A 23,486-nucleotide genomic window follows, 5' to 3' on the forward strand; every position below is an offset into this window, starting at 1 on the left:
ATGGGGTGTGTTCAGTTGAGTGTTCTAGGTAAGTCTATGGTTGTCTGGAGTGGTTCTCAATCAGAGGCAGGTGTTTATTGTTGTCTCTGATTGGGAACCATATTTAGGCAGCCATATTCTTTAGGTATCTTGTGCGTGATTGTTCCTGTCTCTGTGTTTTGCACCAGTTAGGACTGTTTCGGTTTTTCCACGTTTTCTTATTTTGTATAGTGTTCACATTTTCATCTTTCATTAAAGATGTTTACAAATAACCACGCTGCATTTTGGTCCTCCTCTCTTTCCCAGGAAGAAAACTGTTACAACTACAATATAATTAAATACTGCTACTTCTACTACTATACAATTAGATACTAATACTACTAGAACTAAGACATTATATACTACTACCAGTACAACTAAAACTATATAAGTAGATACCACTACTACTACTAAAGCCATTAATACTACTGTATAATTAAATACTACTACTACTACTAGTGATACTACTTCTACTACTAATATATAATTACAAACTACTACTACAGATTTAGATATTACTACTACTACTACTACTACTACTACATAAGTATATACTACTACCACTAATACAAATAATATATCATTAGATACTACTACTATACAATTAGATACTACAATTACTACTACTACTGTATAATTATATACTGCTACTACTGCTACTATATAAATATGATACTACTACTGCTACTACTACTGCATCTTCTACTGCTGCTACTATTACTTATAATGCTACTACTGCTGCTACTACTACTATTTCTGCCTCTACTTCTACTACTGCAACTACTGCTGCTGCTACCGCTACTATTACTATTATACTATTACTACTACTACTGCTACTACGATACTACTACTACTATATAATTAGATACTACTACTACTACTATATAATTAGATGCTACTACTACTAATATACAATTATTTTCAGCAGCAGTATTACATCACTCCCTTCACACTCTGGAGCTCGGCCATATGAGCCATACACTATAGACATCGGCAGTTTCACTCGGGTCTGGTTAAAGGATGTGACATTTAGATTGAATTAAAATCTTTCTCCCTCCTCACCGCCACCCCCATAGTTTGTTGTTAGTCATAAACACTGTTTATTGTGCAGTCTTGCGTTGTTTATCTGCTGTCTAATGTATGGAGAAAGGGGCTGTAAAATGTTGTATCTGGCAGAAACAAACTAGCACGGGCAGCTAGACGATGACGTTGATGAAGCAGTGCTTCTTCTCAGCTTGCAGAGGAGTTTGTGAGGCATAGTGGGCTCCCCGTGCTGGAAGCCATCCAGTATAGCAACCAGGAGACTATCCCACACTGCACGGTGAGGACTCTGCCCTAACACAGGCCGGGTGTGTGTACCTAGGTATACATATACACTGAGTGTAGAAAACATTAAGGACAGCTTCCTAAATTTGAAATTGCATCCCCTCTTGCCCTCAGAACAACCTCAACTCGTCAGGGCATAGCCTCTACAAGGCATTGCTGGCACATGTTGACTACAATGGTTCCCACAGTTGTGTCAGGTTGGCTGAATGTCCTTTGGGTGGTGGACCATTCTTGACACACATGGAAAACTGTTGATCATGAAAAACTCAGTTCTTGACGCAAACCGGTGTGCCTGGTACCTACTACCATACCCCGTTCAAAGGCACTTAAGTCTTTTGTCTTACCCATTCACGCTCTGAAAGGCACACATACACAATCCATGTCTCAATTGTCTCAAGGCTTAAAATATGTTTTAGAAGAAAAAGAAACGCACACCTATTAAGACGAGGCGCTGGCTGGCGGAGTAGAAACTTGAAAATAAAAATAAAAGATGGCCGCACACTCTTGGAGCTCAGATGCAAAAATTTCAATACCAACGTTTCGACAGCCAAGCTGTCTTCATCAGGGTATAATCACAAACACTGCGGGATGACTCGTTTATATAGTGTCAAAGGACACAGGTGTCTGTAATCATGGCCAGGAGTGGCCTAATATCATTGGTTAATAATCAAATATTAAAATGTCATACAAAGAACAGCATACAAACAAATGGATAGCATAAGATCATAGATTAATTTGACTATACAAGTTTACGCACAATTACAATGGCAAAGTCACAATAATCACAAGAATGGCTTCATATCAAAGTCGACGATGAGACTGAAGGGCGCAAGGGTCTTTAAATTAAAGATCCAGGCAGCCTCTCGTTTTAACAATAAATTATCAAGGTCACCCCCTCTCCTAGGGAGGGTGACATGTTCGATGCCAATATAACGCAGAGACGAAATCGAGTGGCCTGCCTCCAAGAAGTGGGCCGCAACTGGGTAAGTTTTTACACCTAATGGTGCTACGATGCTCTGAGATACATACTTTTAATTTGTGCTTTGTTTTACCTACATAATTTTTACCACAAGGACAAGTTATAAGATAAATAACTGCCTTAGTGGAGCACGTAATAACACCTTTTATTGGGATCAATTTCGACCAAGGGAAGGTCTGAAAACACATTACCGAGACGATCATCGGATTTTAGGATGTGCCAATGTTTGTGAACAATTCCCTTAATTTGTTCAGAGCACTTTGAATAGCGGGTAAGTAGAATGCAAGAATGCGTCTTTTTGCGAGACTGACCTTGAAAAAGGCCATGTCTCGTTTTGTTTTGAATTTTCTCAATGGCAATATTAATCTGATCATTCTTGTAGCCCCTCTCCTTGAACTTTCTTTGCGTCTCAGCCATATTTCTGTCGAAATCGGACTGTTTTTTGCAAATTCTTTTGATTCGACAGAATTGGCTGTAGGGCAAACTATTTTTCAAGGGAGGTGGGTGACAACTATCAGCCCTCAACAAACTGTTACGATCAGTAGGTTTCCTGTAAAGATCAATGTATAAAACATTATCTTCACACAAGATCAGAAGATCAAGAAAACTGATTAGACGTGTATCAAATTGCATAGTAAATCTCAGATGCTCAGAACAGGAGTGAAGAAAAGCATGGAACGCCTGGAGCTGTTTAGCATCACTCCTCCATAGAACACAAATATCATCAATATACCGTTTCCACATAATGATGTGAGGCAAGAAAACATTTTTGAGAGGATTGAAAATAGACTGTTTCTACATGTCACCCACATACAAATTAGCATGGTTAGGAGCCATGGGGGATCCCATAGCAGTCCCTTTAATCTGAATAAAAAAGTCATTTAGAAACATGAAATAGTTATGCGTGAGTACTATTTCAGCCAATGTTACAATGCATGCACTGGAAGGTAGTTCAATACCGCCCTCGTGTGGAATATTAGTGTATAATGACTCAACATCAAAAGTAACCAACAAGGTATTCTCAGGGAGAGGATCAATAGATTCAATGATAGAGATCATACTGCTGGTGTCCTTTACAAAGGAGGGGAGCTGTTCTGCGAGTGGTCTAATAAAAAAGTCAACAAAAGTAGATAGAGGGGCCGTTACTGCATCAATGCCCGCTACAATAGGGTGCCCTGGAGGTTGTGTAACATTCTTGTGTAATTTCAGCAAAGTATAGAAAGTGGCAATTTTAGGGTGTTGAATAACCAAAAAAGCATGTTCTTTTTTGGTTATCTGACCAGAACTTAAATACCCATCTAGGACAGACAAGATAGTATTCTGAAATTGGGAAGTGGGGTCACTTCTGAGTTTCTTGTAAAAGGTGTTGTCAAGCAGCTGTCTATGACACTCATGTACATAAGCTGTCCTATCCATGAGTACAACCGACCCACCCTTATCAGCAGGACGAATAAGGACTGACGTATCAGATTGTAAATCAAGCAAAGCTTGTTTTTCATTCTTGGGTAAATTATGGAAAGATTTGGATCCCTGTTTATTCTTAAGGAGATGTCCAACATCATTTTCCACAAGTCTGCAATATGTCTCGATAGAGTGATTGCGATTGGCTGGAGGTATAAAATAACTCTTGCTTCTAAAAGGTGTCGGAGTATGTGTAGGAGAGCAACCTACTGGTTCAATAGAAGTGTCAGAATTAGGGGAGCTAAAGTATTCCCTTAAACGGATGTTTCTGAAAAACTTAAACATGTCTACCTTAACATCAAAATCGTTGCACTGAGTTGTAGGCACAAAAGATAACCCTTTATTAAGCAAAGAGACATGGGCAGGACTCAATATCTTGCTTGATAAATTAAAGACACTCAGTCCCGTGGGTTCTGGGACCGTGTGAACGGTCTCCTCTGCCTCTGATATGGCTTAAAATATGTTTTAACTGTCTCCTCCCCTTCATCAACACTGATTGAAGTGGATTTAACAACTGACATCAATAAGGGATCATAACTTTCTCCTGGTCATTCTATGTCATGAAAAAAGCAGGTGTCCTTAATGATTTGAATACTCAGTGTATGTGTTTTAGGGTACAGGTATTTATTAATGCTTTGTTTTGTTGTTAAATTAAAGGTGGATACCTCTGCATCCCCATAAGGAGCCTAGATACTACTCCTACTATATAATTACATACTACTCCTACTATATAATTACATACTACTCCTACTATATAATTACATACTACTACTACTATATAATTACATACTACTCCTACTATATAATTACATACTACTCCTACTATATAATTACATACTACTCCTACTATATAATTACATACTACTCCTACTATATAATTACATACTACTCCTACAATATAATTAAATACTACTACTACTATATAATTACATACTACTCCTACTATATAATTACATACTACTCCTACTATATAATTACATACTACTCCTACTATATAATTACATACTACTCCTACTATATAATTAGATACTACTCCTACTATATAATTACATACTACTCCTACTATATAATTAGATACTACTCCTACTATATAATTACATACTACTCCTACTATATAATTACATACTACTCCTACTATATAATTACATACTACTACTACTATATAATTACATACTACTACTACTATATAATTACATACTACTCCTACTATATAATTACATACTACTCCTACTATATAATTACATACTACTCCTACTATATAATTACATACTACTCCTACTATATAATTACATACTACTCCTACTATATAATTACATACTACTCCTACTATATAATTACATACTACTACTACTATATAATTACATACTACTCCTACTATATAATTACATACTACAACTACTATATAATTACATACTACTCCTACTATATAATTACATACTACTACTACTATATAATTACATACTACTCCTACTATATAATTACATACTACTACTACTATATAATTACATACTACACCTACAATATAATTACATACTACTACTACTATATAATTACATACTACTCAGTACTATATAATTAGATACTACTCCTACTATATAATTACATACTACTACTACTATATAATTACATACTACTCCTACTATATAATTAGATACTACTCCTACTATATAATTACATACTACTACTACTATATAATTACATACTACTCCTACTATATAATTACATACTACTACTACTATATAATTACATACTACTCCTACTATATAATTAGATACTACTACTACTATATAATTACATACTACTCCTACTATATAATTACATACTACTCCTACTATATAATTAGATACTACTCCTACTATATAATTACATACTACTCCTACTATATAATTACATACTACTACTACTATATAATTACATACTACTCCTACTATATAATTACATACTACTCCTACTATATAATTACATACTACTCCTACTATATAATTAGATACTACTCCTACTATATAATTACATACTACTCCTACTATATAATTACATACTACTCCTACTATATAATTACATACTACTCCTACTATATAATTACATACTACTCCTACTATATAATTAGATACTACTCCTACTATATAATTACATACTACTCCTACTATATAATTACATACTACTCCTACTATATAATTACATACTACTGCTACTATATAATTAGATACTACTCCTACTACTATATAATTAGATCCTACTCCTACTATATAATTACATACTACTACTACTACTATATAATTAGATACTACTACTACTATATAATTAGATACTACTCCTACTATATAATTACATACTACTACTACTACTATATAATTAGATACTACTACTACTATATAATTAGATACTACTCCTACTATATAATTAGATACTACTCCTACTACTATATAATTAGATACTACTCCTACTACTATATAATTACATACTACTACTACTACTATATAATTAGATACTACTACTACTATATAATTAGATACTACTCCTACTATATAATTACATACTACTACTACTATATAATTAGATACTACTACTACTACTATATAATTACATACTACTACTACTACTATATAATTACATACTACTACTACTACTATATAATTAGATACTACTACTATTATATAATTAGATACTACTCCTACTATATAATTACATACTACTACTCCTACTATATAATTACATACTACTACTACTATATAATTACATACTACTACTACTATATAATTAGATACTACTACTACTACTATATAATTAGATACTACTACTACTACTATATAATTAGATACTACTACTACTATATAATTAGATACTACTCCTACTATATAATTACATACTACTACTACTATATAATTAGATACTACTACTACTACTATATAATTACATACTACTACTACTACTATATAATTAGATACTACTACTACTACTACTATATAATTACATACTACTACTACTACTATATAATTACATACTACTACTACTACTATATAATTAGATACTACTCCTACTACTATATAATTAGATACTACTCCTACTACTATATAATTAGATACTACTCCTACTATATAATTACATACTACTGCTACTATATAATTAGATACTACTACTACTACTATATAATTACATACTACTACTACTACTATATAATTAGATACTACTCCTACTATATAATTACATACTACTACTACTATATAATTACATACTACTACTACTACTATATAATTACATACTACTACTACTACTATATAATTAGATACTACTCCTACTACTACTACATAATTAGATACTACTACTGCTACATAATTAGATACTACTACTACTACTATATAATTAGATACTACTACTACATAATTAGATTCTACTACTATATAAATATATACTACTAATAATAATAATAATAATAATAATAATACATCTACTATATCATTTGATACTTCTAACCATTACTACAACTACTACTATATAATTAGATACTACTACTACTACTATATAATTAGATACTACTACAACCATATAATTAGATACCACTACTACTACTACAGCTATATAATTTGATATGACTACTATATAATTAGATACTACTACTACAATTAGATACTGCTACTACTGCTACTGCTACTATATAATTAGATAATACTACTGCTACTACTTCTACTACTACTACTGCTGCTACTAGAACTTCCAGTACTGCTACAATTACTTCTAATGCTACTACTGCTGCTACTACTACTACTGCTGCTACTGCTGCTACTACTACTGCTGCTACTACTGCTACTACTGCTACTATATAATTAGATACTACAACTAATAAATAATGAGATACTACTACTACTACTACTACTACTACTACTACTACTACATAACTAGATTCTACCACTACTACTACTACTATATAATTAGATACTACTGCTACTATAACTACTACTACTATATAATTAGATACTTCTACTACTACTAGTACTAGTATATAATTAGATACTACTACTACAAATACAGTGCCTTGCGAAAGTATTCGGCCCCCTTGAACTTTGCGACCTTTTGCCACATTTCAGGCTTCAAACATAAAGATATAAAACTGTATTTTTTGTGAAGAATCAATAATCATTTATTGGATATTTCAAACTTTTTTAACAAATCAAAAACTGAAAAATTGGGCGTGCAAAATTATTCAGCCCCCTTAAGTTAATACTTTGTAGCGCCACGTTTTGCTGCGATTACAGCTGTAAGTCGCTTGGGGTATGTCTCTATCAGTTTTGCACATCGAGAGACTGAAATTTTTTCCCATTCCTCCTTGCAAAACTGCTCGAGCTCAGTGAGGTTGGATGGAGAGCATTTGTGAACAGCAGTTTTCAGTTCTTTCCACAGATTCTCGATTGGATTCAGGTCTGGACTTTGACCTGGATATGTTTATTTTTGAACCATTCCATTGTAGATTTTGCTTTATGTTTTGGATCATTGTCTTGTTGGAAGACAAATCTCCATCCCAGTCTCAGGTCTTTTGCAGACTCCATCAGGGTTTCTTCCAGAATGGTCCTGTATTTGGCTCCATCCATCTTCCCATCAATGTTAACCATCTTCCCTGTCCCTGCTGAAGAAAAGCAGGCCCAAACCATGATGCTGCCAACACCATGTTTGACAGCGGGGATGGTGTGTTCAGGGTGATGAGCTGTGTTGCTTTTACGCCAAACATAACGTTTTGCGTTGTTGCCAAAAAGTTCAATTTTGGTTTCATCTGACCAGAGCACCTTCTTCCACATGTTTGGTGTGTCTCCCAGGTGGCTTGTGGCAAACTTTAAACAACACTTTTTATGGATATCTTCAAGAAATGGCTTTCTTCTTGCCACTCTTCCATAAAGGCCAGATTTGTGCAATATACGACTGATTGTTGTCCTATGGACAGAGTCTCCCACCTCAGCTGTAGATCTCTGCAGTTCATCCAGAGTGATCATGGGCCTCTTGGCTGCATCTCTGATCAGTCTTCTCCTTGTATGAGCTGAAAGTTTAGAGGGACGGCCAGGTCTTGGTAGATTTGCAGTGGTCTGATACTCCTTCCATTTCAATATTATCGCTTGCACAGTGCTCCTTGGGATGTTTAAAGCTTCGGAAATCCTTTTGTATCCAAATCCGGCTTTAAACTTCTTCACAACAGTATCTCGGACCTGCCTGGTGTGTTCCTTGTTCTTCATGATGCTCTCTGCGCTTTTAACGGACCTCTGAGACTATCACAGTGCAGGTGCATTTATACGGAGACTTGATTACACACAGGTGGATTGTATTTATCATCATTAGTCATTTAGGTCAACATTGGATCATTCAGAGATCCTCACTGAACTTCTGGAGAGAGTTTGCTGCACTGAAAGTAAAGGGGCTGAATAATTTTGCACGCCCAATTTTTCAGTTTTTGATTTGTTAAAAAAGTTTGAAATATCCAATAAATGTCGTTCCACTTCATGATTGTGTCCCACTTGTTGTTGATTCTTCACAAAACAATACAGTTTTATATCTTTATGTTTGAAGCCTGAAATGTGGCAAATGGTCGCAAAGTTCAAGGGGGCCGAATACTTTCACAAGGCACTGTATATCATTATATACTGCTACTACTATATAATTATATACTACTACATAATTGTATTCTACTACTACTACTACATAATTATATACTACTACTGCCACGTTCTGACCATAGTTCTTTTGTGTTTTCTTTGTTTTAGTGTTGGTCAGGACGTGAGCTGAGTGGGCATTCTATGTTGTGTTTCTAGGTTTCCCGTTTCTATGTTTGGCCTGATATGGTTCTCAATCAGAGGCAGGTGTTAGTCATTGTCTGTGATTGGGAACCATATTTACGTAGCTTGCTTTGTGTTGGGTCTTGTGGGTGGTTGTCTTCTGTCTTCGTGTGTCTGCACCAGACAGAACTGTTTCGGTTTTCACATTTGTTGTTTTGTATTTTGTAGTGTTCACGTTTATCGTCTTTATTAAAAACATGATGAACACTAACCACGCTGCACTTTGGTCCTCTCCTTTGTCCACAGAAGAAAGCCGTTACAACTACTACTATATAATTAGATAATTCTAATACTAATATTATATAAGTATATACTACTACGACTACTATATAATTATATCTTACTCCTACTTTATAATTAGATACTTCTACTAGTATATAATTATACACTACTACTACTAGTATATAATTAGATACTACTACTACTACTATATAATTATATACTACTACTATATACGTATATACTACTACTACATAATTAGATACTTCTACTACTACTAATACTATATAAGTATATACTACTATTACTATATAATTAGATCTTACTACTACTATATAATTAGATACTTCTACTACTACTACTATAGAATTAAATACTACCACCACAACTATATAATTAGGTACTACTACTAACAACATAATTTGATACTACTACTATATAATTAAATACTACTACCACAACTATATAATTAGGTACTACTACTAACAACATAATTTGATACTACTACTACTATATAATTACTGTATATACTACTACATAATTTGATACTACTACTACTGATTCCACTTCTACTACTATAATGAGAGACACCTACTACTACTACTTTTACTACTACTACTACTAATACTACTACTACTACTACTACTACATAACGTCCCATTACTGTGCCAACTTCAATAGTTTGATGAGTTATTACATTGACAAAATGTACATTTGAGTCATTTAACAGACATGAAGTGTAAGGGCAATGAAAGAAGGTGGTGTAAAGAACTTTAAAACAGGAGACAATACCTTTGGTTGTTTCTCTGTTTCCTTCTGAAGAGCCATCAGTCTCTGGTTTTGACTTATCATCGGACAAAAGCTGTTGGACATCTTCCAATTTCTAACAAAACAGTTAAATCAATAAATAACATTGGTTAAACTGAACTTGAAAAAATGTAATACCATGTATTAACAGTCAGTAATAAACAGTATTACCCTGTTCTCTCTGTTTATACATGGTTTATTACTGACTGTTTATACATGGTTTATTACTGATGTCTAATACACAGTATTACCCTGTTCTCTCTGTTTATACATGGTTTATTACTGACTGTTTATACATGGTTTATTACTGACTGTTTATACATGGTTTATTACTGACTGTTTATACGTGGTTTATTACTGATGTCTAATACACAGTATTACCCTGTTCTGTCTGTTTATACATGGTTTATTACTGACCTGTTTATTACTGACTGTTTATACATGGTTTATTACTGATGTTAGTATTACCCTGTTCCCTCTGTTTATACATGGTTTATTACTGACTGTTTATACATGGTTTATTACTGATGTCTAATACACAGTATTACCCTGTTCTTCTGTTTATACATGGTTTATTACTGACTGTTTATACATGGTTTATTACTGACTGTTTATACATGGTTTATTTATTACTGGTTTATTACTGATGTGTTTATACATGGTTTATTACTGACTGTTTATACATGGTTTATTACTGACTGTTTATACATGGTTTATTACTGATGTCATGGTTTATTAATACACAGTATTACCCTGTTCTGTCTGTTTATACATGGTTTATTACTGACTGTTTATACATGGTTTATTACTGACTGTTAATACATGGTTTATTACTGACTGTTTATACATGGTTTATTACTGATGTCTAATACACAGTATTACCCTGTTCCCTCTGTTTATACATGGTTTATTACTGACTGTTTATACATGGTTTATTACTGTCTGTTTATACATGGTTTATTACTGACTGTTTATACATGGTTTATTACTGACTGTTTATACATGGTTTATTACTGTCTGTTTATACATGGTTTATTACTGACTGTTTATACATGGTTTATTACTGTCTGTTTATACATGGTTTATTACTGACTGTTTATACATGGTTTATTACTGACTGTTTATACATGGTTTATTACTGATGTCTAATACACAGTATTACCCTGTTCTGTCTGGTTATACATGGTTTATTACTGACTGTTTATACATGGTTTATTACTGATGTCTAATACACAGTATTACCCTGTTCTCTCTGTTTATACATGGTTTATTACTGACTGTTTATACATGGTTTATTACTGACTGTTTATACATGGTTTATTACTGACTGTTTATACGTGGTTTATTACTGATGTCTAATACACAGTATTACCCTGTTCTGTCTGTTTATACATGGTTTATTACTGACTGTTAATACATGGTTTATTACTGACTGTTTATACATGGTTTATTACTGATGTCTAATACACAGTATTACCCTGTTCCCTCTGTTTATACATGGTTTATTACTGACTGTTTATACATGGTTTATTACTGTCTGTTTATACATGGTTTATTACTGACTGTTTATACATGGTTTATTACTGACTGTTTATACATGGTTTATTACTGACTGTTTATACATGGTTTATTACTGATGTCTAATACACAGTATTACCCTGTTCTGTCTGTTTATACATGGTTTATTACTGACTGTTTATACATGGTTTATTACTGACTGTTAATACATGGTTTATTACTGACTGTTTATACATGGTTTATTACTGATGTCTAATACACAGTATTACCCTGTTCCCTCTGTTTATACATGGTTTATTACTGACTGTTTATACATGGTTTATTACTGTCTGTTTATACATGGTTTATTACTGACTGTTTATACATGGTTTATTACTGACTGTTTATACATGGTTTATTACTGATGTCTAATACACAGTATTACCCTGTTCCCTCTGTTTATACATGGTTTATTACTGACTGTTTATACATGGTTTATTACTGTCTGTTTATACATGGTTTATTACTGACTGTTTATACATGGTTTATTACTGATGTCTAATACACAGTATTACCCTGTTCTCTCTGTTTATACATGGTTTATTACTGACTGTTTATACATGGTTTATTACTGTCTGTTTATACATGGTTTATTACTGTCTGTTTATACATGGTTTATTACTGACTGTTTATACATGGTTTATTACTGACTGTTTATACGTGGTTTATTACTGACTGTTTATACATGGTTTATTACTGACTGTTTATACATGGTTAATTACTGATGTCTAATACACAGTATTACCCTGTTCTGACTGTTTATACATGGTTTATTACTGACTGTTTATACACAGTATTACCCTGTTCTGTCTGTTTATACATGGTTTATTACTGACTGTTTATAAATGGTTTATTACTGACTGTTTATACATGGTTTATTACTGACTGTTTATACGTGGTTTATTACTGACTGTTTATACATGGTTTATTACTGACTGTTTATACATGGTTAATTACTGATATCTAATACACAGTATTACCCTGTTCCCTCTGTTTATACATGGTTTATTACTGACTGTTTATACATGGTTTATTACTGACTGTTTATACATGGTTTATTACTGACTGTTTATAAATGGTTTATTACTGATGTCTAATACACAGTATTACCCTGTTCCCTCTGTTTATACATGGTTTATTACTGACTGTTTATACATGGTTTATTACTGTCTGTTTATACATGGTTTATTACTGTCTGTTTATACATGGTTTATTACTGACTGTTTATAAATGGTTTATTGCTGACTGTTTATACATGGTTTATTACTGACTGTTTATACGTGGTTTATTACTGATGTCTAATACACAGTATTACCCTGTTCTCTCTGTTTATACATGGTTTATTACTGTCTGTTTATACATGGTTTATTACTGACTGTTTATAAATGGTTTATTGCTGACTGTTTATACATGGTTTATTACTGATGTCTAATACACAGTATTACCCTGTTCTCTCTGTTTATACATGGTTTATTACTGACTGTTTATACATGGTTTATTACTGACTGTTTATACGTGGTTTATTACTGACTGTTTATACATGGTTTATTACTGTCTGTTTATACATGGTTTATTACTGTCTGTTTATAAATGGTTTATTACTGACTGTTAATACATGGTTTATTACTGACTGTTTATACATGGTTTATTACTGACTGTTTATACATGGTTTATTACTGTCTGTTTATACATGGTTTATTACTGACTGTTTATAAATGGTTTATTACTGACTGTTAATACATGGTTTATTACTGTCTGTTTATAAATGGTTTATTACTGACTGTTAATACATGGTTTATTACTGACTGTTTATACATGGTTTATTACTGTCTGTTTATACATGGTTTATTACTGACTGTTTATAAATGGTTTATTACTGATGTCTAATACACAGTATTACCCTGTTCTCTCTGTTTATACATGGTTTATTACTGTCTGTTTATACATGGTTTATTACTGACTGTTAATACATGGTTTATTACTGACTGTTTATAAATGGTTTATTACTGATGTCTAATACACAGTATTACCCTGTTCTCTCTGTTTATACATGGTTTATTACTGACTGTTTATACATGGTTTATTACTGTCTGTTTATACATGGTTTATTACTGACTGTTTATAAATGGTTTATTACTGATGTCTAATACACAGTATTACCCTGTTTTCTCTCTGTTTATACATGGTTTATTACTGTCTGTTTATACATGGTTTATTACTGACTGTTACCCTGTTCTCTCTGTTTATACATGGTTTATTACTGACTGTTTATAAATGGTTTATTACTGATGTCTAATACACAGTATTACCCTGTTCTCTCTGTTTATAAATGGTTTATTACTGACTGTTTATACATGGTTTATTACTGACTGTTAATACATGGTTTATTACTGACTGTTTATACATGGTTTATTACTGACTGTTTATACATGGTTTATTACTGACTGTTTATACATGGTTTATTGCTGACTGTTTATACACAGTATTACCCTGTTCTGTCTGTTTATACATGGTTTATTACTGACTGTTTATACATGGTTTATTACTGACTGTTTATACATGGTTTATTACTGACTGTTTATACATGGTTTATTACTGACTGTTTATACATGGTTTATTACTGATGTCTAATACACAGTATTACCCTGTTCTGTCTGTTTATACATGGTTTATTACTGACTGTTTATACATGGTGTATTACTGACTGTTTATACATGGTTTATTACTGACTGTTTATACATGGTTTATTACTGACTGTTTATACATGGTTTATTACTGACTGTTTATACATGGTTTATTACTGACTGTTTATACGTGGTTTATTACTGACTGTTTATACGTGGTTTATTACTGATGTCTAATACACAGTATTACCCTGTTCTGACTGTTTATACATGGTTTATTACTGACTGTTTATACATGGTGTATTGTTGACTGTTAATAAACAGTATTCTTCAGGAGGCTGAAGAAATTTGGCTTGTCACCAAAAGCACTCACAAACTTCTACAGATGCACAATCGAGAGCATCCTGGCGGGCTGTATCACCGCCTGGTACGGCAACTGCTCCGCCCTCAACCGTAAGGCTCTCCAGAGGGTAGTGAGGTCTGCACAACGCATCACCGGGGGCAAACTACCTGCCCTCCAGGACACCTACACCACCCGATGTTACAGGAAGGCCATAAAGATCATCAAGGACATCAACCACCCGAGCCACTGCCTGTTCACCCCGCTATCATCCAGAAGGCGAGGTCAGTACAGGTGCATCAAAGCTGGGACCGGGAGACTGAAAAACAGTTTCTATCTCAAGGCCATCAGACTGTTAAACAGCCACCACTAACATTGAGTGGCTGCTGCCAACACACTGACACTGACTCAACTCCAGCCACTTTAATAATGGGAATTGATGGGAAATAATGTAAATATATCACTAGCCACTTTAAACAATCCTACCTTATATAATGTTACTTACCCTACATTATTCATCTCATATGCATACGTATATACTGTACTCTATATCATCGACTGCATCCTTATGTAATACATGTATCACTAGCCACTTTAACTATGCCACTTTGTTTACATACTCATCTCATATGTATATACTGTACTCGATACCATCTACTGTATCTTGCCTATGCTGCTCTGTACCATCACTCATTCATATATCCTTATGTACATATTCTTTATCCCCTTACACTGTGTATAAGACAGTAGTTTAGGAATTGTTAGTTAGATTACTTGTTAGTTATTACTCCATTGTCGGAACTAGAAGCACAAGCATTTCGCTACACTCGCATTAACATCTGTTAACCATGTGTATGTGACAAATAAAATTTGATTTGATTTCTCTCTGTTTATACATGGTTTATTACTGATGTCTAATACACAGTATTACCCTGTTCTCTCTGTTTATACATGGTTGATTACTGATGTCTAATACACTTTATTACCCTGTTCTGTCTGTTTATACATGGTTTATTACTGACTGTTTATACATGGTTTATTACTGACTGTTTATACATGGTTTATTACTGATGTCTAATACACAGTATTACCCTGTTCTCTCTGTTTATACATGGTTAATTACTGATGTCTAATACACTTTATTACCCTGTTCTGTCTGTTTATACATGGTTTATTACTGACTGTTTATACATGGTTTATTACTGACTGTTTATACATGATTTATTACTGATGTCTAATACACAGTATTACCCTGTTCTCTCTGTTTATACATGGTTTATTACTGACTGTTTATACATGGTTTATTACTGACTGTTTATACATGGTTTATTACTGATGTCTAATACACAGTATTACCCTGTTCTGTCTGGTTATACATGGTTTATTACTGACTGTGAAGACTGTTCTGCCCCTGAACAGGCAGTTAACCCACTGTTCCTAGGCCGTCATTGAAAATAACAATTTGTTCTGACTTGCCTAGTTAAATAAAGGTTAAATAAAAAAAATACAAAGTATAACCCTGTGATCTCTCAATTACCATGAATTTCACAAACATGTAGAGGCCCCTGGATGGAAATTCATAAGGGGTTTTAAATATCAGTTATAACTTTAGATGACATCATAATGTGATACTTTCTTAGGACCTTTTATTTTTCTCTAATTGTGTCTTACCATCTCTGCTGTCTCCTCCTTCTTGTCAACGTGTTCACCTAACACCTCCTCTGCTGGGTCTAGAATGGAGGTTGAGATATAGTACTGTAGATCAGCATACATGCAGAAAGTGGCAAGTTTGCAGACTGCTTATGAACTGTTGAATTGTTGTGTATTGTATATTTATACTCAAAGAGCTGCATCTTTTTGATGAACAACTCACCTTGAGACTGAGGAGCTGGTCTTGACAGAGTGTCTGTGTTTGCTGCTTGTAAAGGGGTCACAACACACTGTTGCTTTGTCTTTCCTTTCTGCACCTCCTCCTGTAACTGGCTGATCTGCTGCTGCATCTGTTGCTGCATGGATTGCATTGCCTGTTGCATTGACTGCTGTTGCTGTTGCATTGACTGCTGTTGATTTAACATGAAGCCCTGTAGCATGACTCCTAGTGCTGCCATGCCATCAGGAGTACCAGTGTTGTGAACAGGTGTGGTGTCTCTTCCATCCCCTTCACCACCTGTTGCACCTGGTGACCCCTCATCTTCAGGCCTCTCCATCACTTTAGCCCCACCAGAAGGGGAATCCCACCACCTAAAGATGGACGGGCTGCAGCAGTCTTCTAAAGTCTGACAGGGGAAACATAATATAGTTTTTACAGTTTCTCAAAGTAAGGTAAAAAAGAAAAAACATTGTTAGTGGTTTACTCTCTCACAAAAAAAAAGAAAATGAGTGGATGATCAACCAACACTAAGAACAGATCTAAAATTAGTCAAATGGATGGGACACCGATCCCATTTGTCCATTTGATGAATGGACAAAATGCCTACATCATATTGCATGTGTTGCCTATATTATTTTAATAATATAGAAATGACACGTTTACATCAGTTATTCTTGTTACAATGAACATAACATCTCATTACGCATATTACTCATACAACTTATTACAGAAGTAGTTGTATAAAATGAAGTAAACTTTTTTTAACGTCAATTTGGAAATACAAAAAATAGCCATTTGTATTTCCACACACACCAATATAATTGGTGTTGAGATAGTACAGTTCTAGATGTCCTTACCTTTGCCTGCCTGCTGAGTTGGGGACCTACAGTCATATGTCTACAGGTGGAGATGCAGCTGATGTTTTATAAAGATGTGGGTGTAATCAAAGGTCAAAAGCAACGTCATCAGAACATGACTAACCTTATCAGTACTGAGATGCCAGCAAAAACTGTATTTTCAATTATCTGACTTTCATTTATCTGCAAGTAAAGCCCTCATATTTAGCTTCACAATTAAGTATTTTACCATTTTCTTTTCAGGACAACCAGGGCTACAAGTAGAACACAAACAGTATTCCTATAATATATGCCATATGTCATGATGTGAGTGACAATGAGTCAGTGATATGAATAAGGTTATCTTGTCTTAATCAGTAAATTATTGGTACTAAATACAGCAGAGAGCATGATTTACAAGAAATCCCTTGACTGACTAGAAACTGACTTGCTCAGACCCCCCCCCCCTCCCCTCCTTCTAGTAAATGATGGGATTTCTTGTAAATCATGCTCACTGCTAGAGTTACATAATGAGTTACATAATGAGTTACTGATTAAATGGGTTGTTTTCCCAAGGACATTTTAGGTGACTCAAACTGACATAGAAAAAATATTATTTAAACTCAATAAAGTAACATATATTGGATGTGTATGATTCAATACATGTTTAGGTAGTACATGTGTTTACATAAGTGTTGTTGTGTTGTGCTATTTCTGATCTTCAGATAAAGGAGCGATGGGTGACTTTTTATTTTAACAGGTAAATTGACTGACAAAACATTTACAGCAACGACCTGGGGAATAGTTACATGGGAGAGGAGGGATGAATAAGCCAATTGTAAGCTGTGGATGATTAGGTGACGGTGATGGTATGAGGGCCAATTTGGGAATTTAGCCAAGAAACCAACGTTAACACCCCTACAGGACACACGTTTAATGTCCCATCCAAAAGACAGCACCCTACACAGGGCAATGTCCCCAATCACTGGCCTTGGATATGTTTTTTAGACCAGAGCAAAGGGTGCCTCCAATTGGCCTTCCAACACCACTTCTAGCAGCATCTGGTCTCCCATCCAAGGACCAACCCCGCTTAGCTTCGGGAGCAAGCCAGCAGTGGGAGGCAGGGAGAAAGGTCAGTTCAAGACCAGTTAAACAAACCTGACAGCAGAGAGAGAACAGATGCAAAAAGAGAAATAACAGCTTCTACTATCATGAAGACAATAATATATAATGTATTGATAGATTGTAATTTGTGACAATTTGTATAACATGTTACGAATTTGAAAAACAAATAATATGTTCCGAATTTTCAAAACGTATGATATGGTACGAATTGTAATTTGCTGTCTAAAGTTAGCTAGGTGGCTTACGCTAACATTAGCTAGCTGGCTAACATTAGCTGGGCTATGGGTTAGGGTTAAGATTACGAGTAAGTTTAAAGGGTTAAGGTTAGTTAAAAGAGTTAAGGTTTGGGTTAGGGGAATGGGTAGCTAACATGCTAATTAGTAGGTAAGTCGCTAAAAATAAGTAAGTAGTTGAAAAGTTGCTATTTAGGTCAAATGCACAAGTTGTCCATGAGATTGGAAAATGTAACCTTTGGGTTGCTAGACGTCCGCGTTATACGCCCACCCACCCTCATTTAGTTTTTGACTTATTAAGTAACTTTGTCATATGTAACCATACCAAACGTAACATATCATACTAATTTGTGTGTCCCGGATTTACATTTACTGTGTTACGTCAAGTCTATGAGACCAGAATGGGAACCCAGAAGAGAAGAGGAAGTTGTTTATCATGGTCTGAGGGTCCTTTAGGTGACTCTTGGCAAACTCCAGGTGGGATGTCATGTGCCTTTTACTGAGTAGTGTCTTCCGTCTGGCCACTCTACCATAAAGGCCTGATTGGTGCTGCTGCAGAGATGATTGTCCTTCTGAAAGGTTCTCCCATCCCCACAGAGGAACTCTGGAGCTCTGTCAGAGTGACCATCGGGTTCTTGGTCACCTCCCTGATCAAGGCCCTTCTCCACCAATTGCTCAGTTTGACAAGGCGGCCAGATCTAGGAAGAGTTTGGTGGTTCCAAACTTCTTCCATTTAAGAATGATTGATGCCACTGTGTTCTTGGGGACCTTCAATGCTGCAGATATTTTTTGTGCCTCGACACAATCCTGTGTCAGAGCTCTACAGACAATTCCTTCGACCACATGGCTTGGTTTTTACTCTGACATGCAATGTCAACTGTGGGACCTTATATGTTATAGAAACATCTCAAGGATGATCAATGGAAACAGAATACACCTGAGCTCAATTTCGAGACTCAGCAAAGGGTCTGAATACTTGTGTAAATAATGTATTTCTGTTTGTTTTTTTATACATATAAATTTGCAAAAATGTATAAAAACCTGTTTTCACTTTATCATTATGTGGTATTGTGTGCAGATTGAGGAATAAATATAATTCATTCATTTTTAGAACAAGGCTGTAACATCACAAAATGTGGGAAAGGGGAAGGGGTCTGAATACTTTCCGAATGCACTTCACATGGGACTGAACTAGACTATAAGTGATTTTGTTTGTTGGTAAAATTAAAAGAGAAGAGTCTCGAGTCAAGTTCCCCAAGTAATAATGGGCAAGTCTCAAGTTCCTGAGCTCAGGTCAAGTCCCTAATATTGGGTTTTGAATGGAATTTTTAAATGTAGGTTATATTTTCTGTTTTCCTTGCAGTGGGACTCCTAGTAGTGACTACTAGTACCAGTGGCTGTTCTAGCTTGTATGGCTCCCTGGGCAAACCCCCACTTCAGCGTGCCCCCACCTTACTGAGCTCAGGACCTAGTCAATAGAATCACCGAAAACCTTTATGATGTCACCTCAATGAAAGTTAACCAAATCAATAATGTGCACATTAGGATGTAATCGTTCTGCTGCAGGCCACACACATTATCATGATGAAACTGTGTGAAATTATATCCAATGTTATGGAAGCTAGTTGGACAGAAAACTGAACATTGTCGCCCTATGTGTGATAGCATAGCAAGCAACATAGCAACATAGGCCAACAAACACAAGTTTTTTACCACCCTATTTCATTATATGCATAATATTATACTTATCAAGAATTGACATAGCTGCTTACCTTTATCTTTTGTGCCTTTCTCATCTTCTTCTTTCCTCTTTTTCCTAAACTGGGCACCTGATGGCTTAGACCTTTTCTTATCCATTTGTGTTGATTTGGCACTCGAGCATCAATACGTTACCCATCCCCCAACACTGTCAATCAAGAGTCAAGACTATATTACCCATCCCCCAACACTGTCAATCAATAGTCAAGACTATATTACTCATCCCCCAACACTGTCAATCAAGAGTCAAGACTACATTACTCACCCCCCAACACTGTCAATCAAGAGTCAAGACTATATTACTCATCCCCCAACACTGTCAATCAAGAGTCAAGACTACATTACTCATCCCCCAACACTGTCAACCAAGAGTCAAGACTACATTACTCATCCCCCAACACTGTCAACCAAGAGTCAAGACAAAACCAATTCACCTTGTTGGTGTGCAGACTGGTTTTATATTGTTCTTAACGATTTCGCATAAACCAGTAAAAAATGCAACAATATGTCTGAATCTATATATTCACAGCATTATGAATGAATTGTGGTTTATTAAGTAGCATTTGGTAGTGTGAATGAATTTACAAATTGCATTAGTACTGTACAAAGTTAGAGGTGCGCTATTTGATAAATTCCCTCGGGCTTCCAGTGGGGAGACCTGAGGTCAACCTACCCCGCCCCCCTCCCCATCTCGTACTTCTGAGTGGGAGACCTTCCCAGGCAGTAGCCTGCCTAGCTCACAAACTAGAATCAGGGCGCCCACTCCGACAAGGTTAATTGACCCACAGTCCCACACGGTGACATGATATCATTGACGTGACGTGCAAATGAGTGATAGAAAACCAATGTCACCATTCCAAATTTTTTGTGGGAACGCCCGTGCCGCCCCCGGCAAGATGCCGCCCTGGGCGGATGCCCATGTCGCCTATACCTGAATCTGCAACTGACTAGTACAGGACATACACCTACATATTAAACTTCACAGATCATGAAATAAATATTTTTTGAATCATCATTACCAATAACACCATCCAAATCATGGTCTCCTGAGTGGCACAGCGGTCTAAGGCACTGCATCTCAGTGCAAGAGGGGTCAGAGTAGATACTACAGCTACAGTTTGTCTGACATTGTGGAATCTCCAATTAGAATTGAGTGTTGTTTTTTACCCACTAACATGCGTGTTGAGAAGTCTGTGATTGGCTGAAGATAAACATGAATGGAAACTCTTGCTCAGGGCACATATTTTCAAGCGACACGCGTTGGAAATATAGTACAGGGCTTGGTCGATGAATATAGGACAGTGCTCAGTCGATGCAGCGGCACTAGGCAGAACATACTTTTTCTACGGTAATTTCCCATATAAACCATATAAACCGATGTGATTCTCTGCTTTCAGCAACAGAATTGCCATCAATGTATGGTGGTACTCTGGTCACGTCACTGGAGTCCACATCTCCAACAGGCACACAGGTAACAGTTACACATAAACACCACTACATCCGGATAACCATCTTACATTTATGTTATAACAGACACATATAGCTCACTCTGCTCCTTTCTAGTCAGTCAGGGGATTTCTTGTAAATCACGCTCTCCACAGTTACATAATGATACTTTAGTTACTGATTAAATGGGTTGTTTATCCAAGGTCATTTTAGGTGACTCAAACTGAAAAATTATGGCTGTATTATCCATATACAGCAATGCTTCGCCCAGCTACTCTAGCTTCGGCCAGAGTGGCTAGTAATGTGGCTGCTAGCAAACCCACAGCATGCTAGGTAGCGCTAGATATCAACAGCCAATCCAGTTGGTGCTGGAATCCATAGTGAACTTTTACTGGTCAATCGTGCCAAGATATCGCAAAGTATTTGCATAAAGTTCAGATTCCCCCAACTTAAGTCCCGTCCTGTTCAAGCTCCCACGCCATGTTCACATCGCCCAATGGTCCCCCCGCCCACTTCTGTACTTTATGACATGGTAGTGTGATAGGTCACCCTTATCTAGAATGTTTTAAAGTACACTTAGCTCATCGTGTCCATAACAATACTTTAGTTACTGCTTAAATGGGTTGTTTAGCCAAGGTTATGACACTCGGACGAAGTTATTAATCAATATATTTGATGGCCACTTTACTGAGATTAGTACAACTGTCTTACATTATAATCACCAAAAAATAAAAGGCTGGGATTCAATCCATTGCAGATAATGACGTTCAAAAGTGAGTTTGTGACACGACTTCCGCCAAAGTCGGTCCCTCTCCTTGTTCAGGCGGCGTTCTGCGGTCGACGTCACCGGCCTTCTCGCCACCGCCGAACCACTTTTCATTTTTCCATTTGTTTTGTCTTAGTCTTACACACCTGGTTTCACTCACCCAATTACCTGTTTATTATTTAATCCTCTGTTCCCCATGTTTGATTGTGGGTGATTGTTTGTTGTAGTTTGGTCCGTATTCGTGGGCTGGTGGTGATACTTTGTATATTTGTCTTTTTCAGTAAAAGAACATTGATTACTCATATCTG

At 35.4% G+C, this 23,486-nt stretch overlaps 1 protein-coding gene across 1 annotated transcript in view; it reads right to left on the reverse strand.

Moving 5' to 3' along the window:
* Window positions 1-17,934, reverse strand: part of LOC135507176 (interferon-induced very large GTPase 1-like) — a 30,257-nt gene extending 12,323 nt beyond the window's left edge. Inside the window, exons 1-4 of the mRNA XM_064926763.1 lie at window positions 17,872-17,934; window positions 17,018-17,420; window positions 16,816-16,874; window positions 10,609-10,699 (exon numbers count right to left, since the gene is read on the reverse strand). Of these exons, the coding sequence (XP_064782835.1) occupies window positions 10,609-10,699; window positions 16,816-16,874; window positions 17,018-17,420; window positions 17,872-17,907 (589 nt within the window). The 5' untranslated portion in view covers window positions 17,908-17,934. The remainder of the gene's footprint in view (window positions 1-10,608; window positions 10,700-16,815; window positions 16,875-17,017; window positions 17,421-17,871) is intronic.
* Window positions 17,935-23,486: the final 5,552 nt, after the last annotated feature.

The sequence above is a fragment of the Oncorhynchus masou genome, chromosome 20 (assembly GCF_036934945.1).
Source record: "Oncorhynchus masou masou isolate Uvic2021 chromosome 20, UVic_Omas_1.1, whole genome shotgun sequence".
Taxonomy (NCBI): Eukaryota; Metazoa; Chordata; class Actinopteri; order Salmoniformes; family Salmonidae; genus Oncorhynchus; species Oncorhynchus masou.